Raw genomic sequence first — 13,078 nt, forward strand, 5'->3', positions numbered from 1 at the left:
GAGATTGAACCTGGATTGTCGTCATCAGGGATGGTAAGAGATGCGAAAAAAAAACCACCTACCACCTTCAATGAGATGTATCGGGCGAAGGAAACACGACACAAATAACAATCAAATAACGGCGACAACATGAAACGCCAGTCCCGATGTTGCGAACAAATTCCTGCTCGTCTTGCACAGCAAATCACGGTGACGATTTTGGAGTGCAGTCACGCACGGCTAGTGTCCTTTTATCTTCCGGATTTGGGTGTTTTTTTGTTGTTGTCATTTCTGTTTAGATTTTTTTTTTGCTCTGTTTTGCTGCTCTCAAATGCATCCTAACAGGCCGTCGCTTCCTTTCGGACACGGCAAACATTCAGCCCCCTTCGGGTTTAATCCTTCTGCAAAACCGTTCACACCAACCGGCACCTGCCACACCTGCCATCTAATGGTGTCGATGCTGCCGACAAGGGGTCGATTGTCGGGCGATAATTAAAAGGAATCTTTAATCAGCGTAAAACATGCAGGCACGTACAAATCGTGTAAATCGAATTGTACGAATGAGGGCCGCCTGTACGCTTTCATTTGACCGAATGCTTAGCTTTTGGGCAAACACCGCACGGCCCAAAAAAAAAAGGGGCGAACTAATTGCAAACAATATCAATCAGTGTTTTACTGGGAATGCATTGGATTTTCTAAGTAGCTTTTTTTATTTCGAAAAGAATTTATCATTTGCATGAATAATTAATTTACACAAACTGCAAACGTTTTTAACAAAATGAGAATTCGGAGCAATAGAACTATCCAGCGTTTAAGGCGTTTTTTTAAATATTGAAGGTCCCTTTACGAACAACTTGTAATGCCTGCATAATGTTTTAAGTATTTTTATAAGTACAAAGCACTAATATATTTTAAGGCAATACATCAATTACGGTAGAATTGTTTAATTCCAAAAAACATATCAGACACGTATCAGTCAAAACTGACTAGTAATGTTTGATTAATTATTCCAATTTTAAATACAGATTCAATCACTATCCGCGCTACGCGCATTAAAAAACAAAATTTCTTCATAAAACTCCAACAAAACAATTAATAATTATTATTTTTAGCCACATCGCCGCCCTTTTTAAAAGGTACTATTTGATCAACCTCAAAAGTCCTGTGAACCTCAGCTGGACGCCTAAATGATACACAACTCCCTTTTACCGTGCGAGCCTAAATGTATGCAATCGCATGGCACCGTCCAGATAGCACAGGTTCCGGCAAGATCCCGCCACTCCCCGCCAGGGGGGTAAGCCACACAAGTGCGTCGTAAAAATTCACAAAAACTCAACCCGAAACAGCAATAAATTCGTCTTTGCGGGCCCATGCATGAACAGTTGCGATAAAATTTTATGAATTTTTAATGATTCACAAAACTAAAATTACGGATCGCATTCTTGCAGCAAGCAAACACAGAGAGAGAGAGAGGCGGACTCACAACCGTTTCGCCTCACTGGTTGGCGTACAAAATCCGGGACCGGGTGGCAGGTTCGGGAGCGGGAAACCCTGCTCGGCAGCTTAGTGTGAAATGTTTTCTTACTGCCCTGTCCCATGCCGATGCACCACCGATGGTGACCAGTTGTCCAAGCGTGCGAGGGAAAAACTTCCCTCGATTCCTTCAGGTCCTGCGCGGGAGTGCTATCGGGCCACCTACATGACGATTTGCGCCGCCCGTGTGCACGATATAGGGAAGGGTATTAATCCTCATAAGAAGCTTAAATTATTCAACGTGGAGGGTGTTCCATGTTCGTACTGATTGCACCCGGGACCCACCCGATGGTGACAAAGGCGATGGAAAAACTTCGGAGTCCCATAAGTCCCACGGGGGGACCTGCGAGATAGGGATGGGAACGATAAGGAGCATGTGAGTGAGAGGGTCCTCGATTCCAATCCCAGCAAACGATCAACACCGTCCAAAGGCAACCGACTGCAGAAGAGACCCGGACGGATAGTATCGGAAGGATATACTCCTTCAAATGCTGTTAGTCCCATCTCGTCGTAGTACCAGCATTACTCGCGCATTTTCACTTTTGCATCGGTGGTTATCAAACTGACGTAAAAATCCTTACAATTTTAACATGCAAGAAAAGCAACGAAAGACCATCTCACAGGCTTCCGGTATTTTTCACTTGTTGGCTCATCAAGCCCGAGCACTGCAATGAGCAATCCGGTTGTTCCGGTTTTGCTTTGTCCCTTATGGTATGATTTTAGGAGAGAGAGAGGAATTACGGTTACATCAGCCCTACACACCCAATCTTAAAGAGCCACCATCACCCACACCGGAAGATTGGAACGTTCTGTCCACCGTGTCCCAGTTGCACACCGGTGCACACACACACACACACTCGGGAAGGTGACGCAAGTGACGGGATTTATGGTTATGGTTATGACCAACTGCTTTTTATCGCACGTTCTTTATCTTTGGGGAAAACCCTTTTTTGCCGCCCAAAACCCCCCACGCTGTTGCGTTCGGATCGATTATTTTCGTCACCCAAACCACCACCCGCACCACCCCAATCGGCCAACGTCAGTCGGAAGCAAAAGGCAACAGGAGCCGACAAAGGCGACAATCCTTCGCTTTGGTCCGAACTTCCTTCCTGCGCAACTTTCGCTTCTTCCGCATCCGGACCGGTTTTTGCTGCCCTTTTTCGCTGCAGGGTTGACCGTTTCCCTGGAGCCGAAATTCTAATGACAGGAGTTGGTGAACATGAAACAAAACAAAGCAAAGCACAATCGACTCGTCAGCGGCTGGTTGCAGCGTTTCATTTTTTAAAACACCATTTTTAGGTGTTTCGCTCGAGTGGCTACGAATGTGTCCTTCCCGTTTCAAGGACCCGAAAGTATTGACTGAAACGGGTTGACATTTCCGGGTACCCCCGGGGTTGCCTGCCGCATCCGTTCCGGGGGGACACGCCGCAGCAGGGACGTGAGTTGAAATAGATGATGGTCATGATTGTTTTCCCTTATCCCGGGTCCTGCCATATTTATCATTCCAAATAAGGAAAAGTGTTTACCCCCTCCCGGCAGTCATGCTCCGACGGAATATATATATTTAAATGGCTCATTAAATTAGCTACTTTATAAAACTGTCACTTGCTTGGGATGTAAAAAAAACCTTTTGCATTGCAATTTAGAGCATTTTTCTCGTACTGTTTATTTCCTAATATTCCCTTTTAAATGCTCATATAAAAGCTATTATTCTAGTGTAGCATTATACAGGGTGTATCTTTAAATAATTCCAACTTGAATGTTAAAGGTTTTAGTAGCAAGATTAAATTTCCCAAAAAAACGCCACTTCCACTCCCTCGTGGAAGGATTCACGCATGGCTTTTGATGGCCAATTTTTGCTCCCTTATCCCTATCGTGATCATCAGCCAGCACAAAACACCCAACGAACCGTGTGGAATGTTCTGACAAAGCATAAAAATAATAACACACACACACGCACAAAAACGTATTCCTTCCTTCTGTTTTTTTTTTCTACTGACCCACCCACGACAAAGGACAAAAATCCACCTATCCTCTAAATCCGTGATGCACAACAGCAACAGCAAAAAAAAAATACCCGAAGCAGCTAGAACAAAACCCAACCGGTCCGGTCCAACGGTGAAGGAGCACGAGGAGAGATTTACCGATTGTGGAATTATTTATAGCATAAATTATCTTGTCCGAACGGTTTGTTGTTCCGGTCGTGCTGCGGATTGCCGTACCGTGCGGGATCCGGATCTGATTTTGTTAACGATGCCACTCGGACGCACCCACCCCTGTTGGGGGGGCGCGGGAAGGATCGCCGATCGCCGGAAAGTAAATGGAAATGAGACCGGACCAGCCCTGCACGATGGCGAGACGTTTCTGGCCGATGTATGAGGGAACCTTTCGGGGGGTGGGAGGGCCTGGATGCACCGAGTGGGGGTCACCTCGCGGAAATACGGATTCTTTTCAAAATCGGCACACCGTTGGGTAGGGATTTGTGTACGATGCGGGAAGCGAACAGCGAAGAAATAAATCATGAAGCCAAAAACGGCGACAAAACTACGGCCCCGACTGGAGGGAAGAATTGGGATGAGTGTGCTGGTGCGCACCCAAAATGACAGCAATAATCATCGTAATAATGCATGAACACTACCACCACCCCTGTTTGCACGAGATCAATTCAATTCGATGCTGCGCGTATCCGACTGGAGCAAAGGAGAGAAATGACGCCAACGAAAAAACACTCCCGTCAATACAACAACGTCAGCATTTCGTGTTTTTTTTACTCCCTTTTTTACAGTCTCGTCCTTTTCCAACACCATTTCAGATGTGGTCCCCCCTTTTTTCTGCCACGCATGAAGGATCACTTTATTGGTCCAGCAAACAGAGCATCCCTCTTGCGGGCAGCGAACAGTATTCCACACGGACATCCCGTCCCAACGCTGGCGTTAGCATTGTACGTGAAAATTAAATTAAAATTAACTAAAGCAGACAAATTTCGCCATCGCCACAGTTACGGTGCAAAAAAAAAAGACCATCCAGAACATGGTTCCGCTTTACGGCGACCGAAAGCGCGAGCGGAGCAGACAAACATCGCTGTCTCCCCTCTCGATGTTGCTCCGGCGACGAAATCAATGAATGCGCGATGCGAAAAACATTGAACGTACCGTCGGACATCATCGCAAAGAATGCAAATTCCAGCAACAACAAATGAAACAAAAAAACCGGGATAACCTTTCGATGTTGGACATCATCGGATCAAGGGTTTGGTTGGGGGTGTGGGGGTGGTTGGGGGTTGGTTTTTAATAAAAAATGCAAAATTTCCCTCGTCGAACACGGACGCACGGGTTTTGTCTGGCCCAGTCTGCCCCGTGTTTTACTTTCACCTTCAACTGGACGCGGTCGTTTGCACCTCGTTGTGGAACTCCTCCACTCCTTTCGGTGGGCCACGCCAGAATTGAGGGCAAACGATCGGCAGGTTGAATACCTGACACACTACTGGAGCATCATCGATTGCAGCTCGAGCGCGAAACTCAGCGGGCGTAAATCGATTTAATAACGAGCAAAGAATGAATGCTGCCAGAAGAGTAGCAGATCTCCACCGGGCTCGTAAATAACCAAACGCAAGCATCGTGTTGCATGTATTCTCGTCCCCTTTTTTTTCGTGGCCCTCTATCACCTCCCCCACGGTTGCCCACGGTGCTACAGTGTCTACACATCCACTTGAGATGCGGGATACAATTTGTGCGCGCACTCCACGCACGGCTCCGTATCTATGGCCGGAAACCTCCGGGACGCTGCCGGCCGACCGAATACTGATAGTAATTATAAACAACCGGCAGCCTTGTTTTAAGTATGCGAAAGTGTGGTGCGGCCGTGCTTGATTGGAGGTGGCATTCGAGCAGCCGGGCAGCATTCCCCATCGTCTCCACACTGCAATCACACACTAATGAGTGCAGTGCAACGGTGCTCGGTGCAACGTGTTCCGTTTGCAATGTTCTATTAATATTTTATTACCAATTGGATGACAATAATTAGCGATCGTGCTCCGAGCGCTTCCGAGGTGCTTGGCCACGAAATGGATTGCTAATGGAATGGAGGCGCAACCGTTCGGCGAGCGTTGGGATACCACAGCTTTTTGCCACGAGTGATCGATTGAAAATGGTTCTTTAATTGATTCTAACCAGAAGGTGCTAATGAAGCGATCCTTTTGAAGGATTATGAAACGGGAGGTTCTGCTGTAATATGATGTTTTTGAATGTTTCTTATTTTATTGTTTCATCTTCAATTTACTAGGTTTTGTAAAGTATCAAATCATTTTTTTTTGTAAAAAAAAATTTTTTTAATGTTATTATATTTTTATTGTAATAAAAAGGTATGAAAATTGTACGATTTGTGTACTTTTGTGCTACATTCATTGTAATATATTGGCGCTTAATCGATAGTCCTCGTAAATAGAATCTTGATACATATTTGTTTATATTGCAAAGTTGCAGAGTTGACTTCTTTATGTGAACTTCATTTTTTCAGCAATTCTAACGACTGTTTAAAAAAAAAACAATAATTAAAAACTAATTTTTTTTATGTAATAGCAATGTATTTTCAACAAATGTTTCACCTTCTTGTTTAGATTTTGTGCCATAAATTAATTCAACTGTCAAATTTCCAAAAATCTGCTCCAATAAGCATTTCCAAGAATCTGCTTATATAAGGAATAGCGTATCTCGGGCACAGCCTGTACACTGTTTTATTTATTCAATTGAGTGTTAAAATTTATTTAAAATGAAAATCAAATTCACTGATAAAGCAATTAATCATTTCTGCTTAAAAATATTCAACTTTATTACTATTGTTCTTATAAAATTACCATCCCTTCACCACAAATTGATCAATTAGCCAACACCAATGAACTATGGGTCGACTGCTCGTTTGAATATTTCAACTAATTCCATGCTTCCGGTTTGAACTGTTGCTTCCCCACACCCAACTGATCTTCTTGGAAACGTTCTTGGAGTGCAACAGCACAAAAGCAACGTATGTTACAAAAAATCACACACAAGCCATTTCATCGATCGCTCCACATTGAATCGATTATGCAACGAGGGAAATGGACAACCTGTGCCACACATGGTTTGCTGCAGGCAGTCGCGACCATCCAACGTCCCGCTGGGGGTTATCGTTGTCAATTTCCGCGATTAAATACCAAAAAAAAAAAATCCTCCGCACCGTGATGGGTGCAGCAGACCACGGTACCAGCGAACACCATTCGAACATAATTTCATTCCTCTTACCGATGGGTCAGAGTGCGTGCGAAGAATGTTTCGTTGCGGTGTATGTCGAAATCGATTTATTCGATATGGATCGATTGGCGTGAATGTTTTACCTTCGCCAAGTGCACGCCGTGACGGAAGGCATACGAATATTATGCGCTTAAAAAAGAGGGACACAGGCCACACATTTTTGTACCATTTAACCACCATTTTTTCCTCATATTTTCTTTTCATTGTATGTGTGTGTGTGTGTGTGTGTGGGAAATGATTGTCATTATCCAGACGCAGCACATTACGGTCATTAAATCAACTGCAGCAACACAGTGCAACGGCACTGTCCAACAATGCCCAGTGCAGCAAAAGCGTCTGGCAAACTGTCCTATTTGCTCACTTCTCCACCCCAAACTAGGGTCTTACAAAAGCAGAAGCCATTGCCAAGTGAATATCCCCAGTCCCTTCACTGCACGCTACCCTTTGGGAAGAAAAGCTCGGCTGGGGGAAAACAAAAAACCGCCGGAACGCCGGAACGAACGGTGGGAAAAACAACAGAACCAGAAACCATAAATTCATCCACCGTCCGTTAATCCGTCATCTCCGCAGACACTTTGCACTTCCCTTTGCATTTTCCTTTTTTTTATTGTTGCTCAACAATGATTATGGGGCGAAGGTGGTCATAAGAATGCAGATTTTCCGACTTTCCGTTCGAGTGATTTTCCGCACCGAGACAACTGCAGCACTTTTGCCGTCGAGTGGCGCGCCAATCGTAAAATCGCTGCATTATCACCACCCACAATGCTGCAATAGGGAGGAAGAGAGAGAGAGAGAAAAGAACGAGCTAAATGGCACCCTGGCACAGCGCACAAATGACTGCCGAACGTCAATCGGTGGAAAATCATTGAAAAATAGCGGGTGCTGGTGCAAAAAAAAAATGGAACAAAAACGACCGACAGTGTGCGATAAATCGCATCAGCGTGAAAGGAATCTGAAAAACAGACGCCCGCCGCTAGAACTCGATTCCAGGGGGAGGGTGGATAGGTGGGGGGGGGGGGGGGAGGAAACACATGAGGGGGGGAGGGTGTAAATTTATTTGGATTTTGGTTCGATTTGCATATTTTATGCATTGATAAGTGGAACAAGCATCGAGAGCGGAATTGCGAATATGAAATTGATTTTTGCCCACTGCCGCTTCGGAATGCTTTCTTGCATTCCATCTCTCTGCGCACTCTGCGGTTGCGGGGGGGGATGTGAACAGAATTTCTGTTTTTATTGATTTTTTAATCCATTCTACCCTATCGGCCACTTTGCCCTTTTTCACCTCGGTACGGTGACAATAAACGGGAATGCACCGCTGACGGTGTTGGTGTTTTTGTGTACGGAGGTTGCCCATTTCCCCCGCACCGAATTACTTTCACTACTATCGATTGCACATTTCCCCTGTCGGATAATTGTTTTTATTCAATATTCTGCAGCACCGGATAGGATGGTATTTAATTAAAGTGTTTGCAAAGTGCCCTTTGCCACTGGTGCTTTTATTATGTCGAATCGTGCGCTAAAGATTATGCGCCTAAAGGTATGCAATTTGCTACAACGCGCATTTCTTTTCCCACCGCAGTTGAGATATGTCAAAGTGACAGAGGTGTATCAAGGAGGCATCGATTGTGTTCGAACTTCTTCAAATACCGTGCTTCATTTACACTTCTTCTACACGCTTCAATTCCTAACCCATTATCAAATATGGACCGGGGACCAGATCGTATCGTTGGCTCGCGCCATGTCCAACTGTCACGTATGACTGCGGATGCACGTCGCACCATAATTTGCTGCCAATGTAGCAGTGCTACCCATTTACCCCTGCCGGTGGAAAATGTTTTTCCCATTTTCACGTGCTGCGATGCGTAGTTTTTTTTTTTCGGCGTGGAATGTGAAGAACCACACCAAAGAAAACAAACCTTTATGTTTTCCTTTGCTTTTTTTCGTTGCAAAGAAAATGTCCACCCATGGTCCCATGTGGACGCTTCGAAAGGAAATGGAAATCTGCCATTTCCAACGCAACAGCGAGACGGGAGACGCGCTAAAGAAAAGGGTGTGCAGATGGAGTAATGCCCCAAACCATTACTGTTTTCACAAAATCACCGAATCACCGAAGGAACGATCACGACCCACGGCCCTGGTCGTGGTGGAAAAATCGCAACAGCTAATGTGATCGTAGTTTGAGTAGTTTCAACAACATTTGCCATCCACTATAAACCGAGGGAAATCCACGCACGGGGAACGCCGTTGGGGAAAAACGGCGGCGGCGGCGGCGGGGCAGCACTCTGGAATCACCCAAACCATTTGGGAGACCTGTTATATGGGTCCCTTAATAGACATAAAGTCGCCAGAATGTATAACAAGATGACGCAAACATAATTGGATATTTGATACCGTTTCGTTCCCCGCCACTTGCACCGTTGTTTCGTCGGACCATCTTGGCCACTACGGTCAGCTTGAATGACCCCACCGGAATGGGCCGGGCTGACGTGCACGGACAGCAGCAGGAATAGAGACGGTCACTGGAAGCAGCCGGAGACCAGCATCACATTCAATTCGCATTCGCTCCCGATGGCAGACAGGGCGGAAGCACGGCGAGAGCTCGTTGGACGACTTTCATTCCTACCTAATACTATTCCGTATTCGGCCATTAGCAGCAGAAGGGCCAGAATAACAATAAAAGCAGTCAACATTTCAACGCCCAGCCGTCCACAGCCATCTTAGCGCCTTTGCCCGGAATTCTTCGCAAAACACTGCGTCCCGCGATTCGGTCTTAAACTTTCGAGCGCACACAGCGCAAATGAACTGAACCTTTCACTTCATTTGAGTCGCTCCATCGCCGACTACGGCCGACTGCCGATTGCGAATTTCCAATTTTCCATAAAAGAAAACTCACCCGCACTCGATCGCTGTGCCGCAGCGGGCGCTTTCTTCGAGCACGCGTTCTTGTTTGGGGAATTCTTTCTTATCCCCCGCAAAAATAAAAAAAAAACACACAACACGTCCAGGTCTCGTCCGGACCATCATCACCATTCGCCATCATCGCCATCGTCGTGCTTAGCAGTTGGGAAAAAGACGGTAAGCATTTTTCCCTTTAAGCTGACTGCAACTCGCCGGCCAGCCTAATCCCGCCGGCGAACGTGGATGCTTTTAAATTCTGCTGCTTTATTTCCGGTTTTATTGCCTACCCGGGCAAACCCCGCTCGGCCACTGTCCTGAAAAGGAGTTCAAGGATGTGTTTCTTGCTGCTGCGGCCCCTCACGCCGGTACCGTGAGGTGGCAGTGGTAGAATAAATGTTTGGTTTTGTCCGCTGTTGCCACTTTATGCTGTTCTGTTTTTTTTCTCTCTCTTTATCCCTCTCTCTCTGTGTGGGGGGAGAAAGTGCGTGTTAATGAAAATGAGCCACCACACCCCGGGTGGGGGCTGAAAATCCAATGCTTACCCGGTTTTTTTTTATGGAAGGATCCCAAACCCAGACCGGTTTGGACCGAAAAATATCAAAACTCTATTTCGTTATCCCGGTCAGCTCCCGGGGGATGATGCAACACACAAAATTGGGGACACCAATGCCCGTTCGGCCCGTTCGGGAATTGGGCGCAATGGCTACGTGGTTTTGATTTTGATTATGTTTACGTTTCCGGAAATGGCAAATCGGGCAGGGGTGCCATTTTGGCGTTTGGTGGTCAATGGAATTTGATGTGATTTTTTCATTACACTCTCGGGTGAAATTAAATTGGGTGGAATGGAGAGGTGTTGAGCATCGATACCACAACTCATTGAACACGTCGAAAGTTGAGGCATTTATATTAAAAACAGAAGAAAAAAAACGCTTTAAAACATCACAAAATTCCTCTGTTTTTTAAAATTTTTATGACTTTTTCAAAAGCATTATCGCTGCAAAGAACAAATTGTTCTTAATCGCCACGATCGCGTACAACGGTAGCAACAAAACGACACCCTTAAGCAAACCATTCTTCTAATCAAACATTTGTAATCCTTTAATCCCCGAACAAACACTGTCCGTCCCTTGCGCGTTAGCTGTCGCTTGTTTCACATGACCACAAACGTCCGAGCGCGCACGCAATCCGAACGCCGAAAAACGCCATCCCCCAAATGCCGGCGACGGACGAAAATGTCGCATTAGCATTGTAATGCGTATCACTTTAACCATCAACAGCAGATTACACAAAGTTAGAATTATGTTAGAACCGCGTGCGCAACACGGGGACACAGGCCAGAACGCCAGAAGAGACCCGTTCACTTTAACGTTTCGTTTTACGCTTACTTTCGTGGATGCTTTCTTTTGCCACTTCTGCGGACCGCCAACAAAAACCAGTGCCGGCCCACTCACTCACACTCCCTCTCGTGTGGCTTACAGGATATCAGCACCCGGGGGAAAATCGTTACCAATTCAAGGCACGTGCACCATGCAAGCCCATGTTTGTGGGGACGCCACCCAGAGTCGTCCGGTCGGTGCTGCCCATTAGCTAATCCCAATTAAACGGAGCAACTAGCGGTGACCGTCGTCGACGATACATGCGAACGCTCGCACGCACCTTTCCCCCGGGGCGCGATAACGATAACAACATGAAAACGGGAAACGCAACAACTCACCATTGTACAGGATGGTTGACTCGCGCGTGGCCGCTTCCGGTGAGTGGGGCGGTGGACTCGGTGCCGTTGCACCGGCAGTCGGCGAGGATGGACCCCAACAGGTGGCTACCGTGCTGCCGGTGGACTTGCTGCTGGCCGCGGTGGCCGTTGCCGCCGCCGGCGAATCACCCACAACGTCAATTTCTTCATCCTCCTCCACGAGCTCGGCCGAGCTTTGGAGCGTGCCCTGCGGTTGACTACATTCAGGCGCAACCGTCGCGGCCGTGCTGGGTGTGCTGGTTGTATCGTTGTTGCTACCACTACTACTACTACTACTACTACTACTCCCGGTGCGTTCCACCGTGGTTGGTGAAGATGGTGGTGCCGCGTGTAGTGGACTGCTAGTGCCGGTGGTCGTGGAGGTTGTCGAGTCCAATTCTTGCTGTTCTGCGGTCGGCTGTTCTTCCGCTCGGTCGGGCCACGGATAGGCTTTCCATTTTTTCGCCATCAAGCAGCGGGGCATTTTGAGGTGCTGAGTAGGCGTGTGCGTGTCCGAAGTTCAATGGAAACTGGATTCAAGGGAAACTTAACAGCCCTGTCCGTGTGTTGTCGTGTGATCAACGTCGAGGAAATGAACTCGAGTCGCGTAAGGATTACGTTCAGGTACTTCTAAATACTGCTGCCAGCAAGTGCAAGTGCATCGATTGCCGATCAGTGCCCTCCTGACGGCCGGTTCCGGTGGTTCATGACGTGGACACCGGATTGTACCGATTCGTGTTTTATCTCACGACCAACAGGCGTAAATCAATACTACTGGTTGCATGGCCACTTTCGCAAACCGATAGACTTCGAAGCTGGTTTCTTCCGTTCCTTCCCAAAACTGCAACAGTATTCACCGGGCTGCTGCCAACAATTGTTGGCGTCTGTTGATTTTGTCTCACCTTCTGTTCGCCCTTTTAGTGGGGCGACTGGTTTTCTCAATTGTGCTCACAACAAGACCTAAAGCTACATCCACTTTTATATCCTGCACAACACCGTACGTGCTTGGGACTGCGAGTGGGATTGCTCAGGAGAATACGGACGCCTCTTCCATGCACCGAAGGATGGAATAAATTTTACGCCAGAACGTGACACAGATACCAAAGCGCCACTTTCATCCCGGGGCAGAGCAGTGAAGAATTGGCTGGAATCGTTTGGGAACGCGGCAACGAGGGTCGAGCACGTGCACACTGCGGATGGGCAGTGAAGAATTGCAGTCGCTGCCAGTAACTTTAGCCCAGGCGCTCGGCTAGTTTGGTCGCAAACACTTAACGCCGGGCACGGGGGTTTTAGCAATGTTTAGTTTTGAAACTGACGCGTGAAAACAGAACACAATCACCAGCACAAGTTTCGTGCAAATACGAACGAGACGCACGTAAAATTGACACCGTTTCCACTCCCGATGAAACACAAACAACCGATCGTAAGAGTAGTGCCTGGTAGTAGTAGTATGTAGTAATCCGTAGCAGTTAGAGTCCATCGGCAAAGGATGCCCGTACCATCCACAACGGGGGCGCTTGCATTACGGGGCCCCGAAAATTCTAATAAAACCAACGGAAAAGGCCACAGCTCACACAAAACACAAATTTCACCCGACCGAGTGGTGCACCTTAGACATGCTGCTTCATCCAAGGAACCGCTGGCTGTC

At 46.9% G+C, this 13,078-nt stretch overlaps 1 protein-coding gene across 1 annotated transcript in view; it reads right to left on the bottom strand.

The window, feature by feature from the left end:
- Window positions 1-12,240, bottom strand: part of LOC128302573 (transcription factor btd-like) — a 62,889-nt gene extending 50,649 nt beyond the window's left edge. The window contains exon 1 of the mRNA XM_053039422.1: window positions 11,413-12,240. Coding sequence (XP_052895382.1) covers window positions 11,413-11,914 — 502 coding nt within the window. The 5' untranslated portion in view covers window positions 11,915-12,240. The remainder of the gene's footprint in view (window positions 1-11,412) is intronic.
- Window positions 12,241-13,078: the final 838 nt, after the last annotated feature.

Source organism: Anopheles moucheti, chromosome 3 (assembly GCF_943734755.1).
Source record: "Anopheles moucheti chromosome 3, idAnoMoucSN_F20_07, whole genome shotgun sequence".
In the NCBI taxonomy this organism is placed as follows: domain Eukaryota; kingdom Metazoa; phylum Arthropoda; class Insecta; order Diptera; family Culicidae; genus Anopheles; species Anopheles moucheti.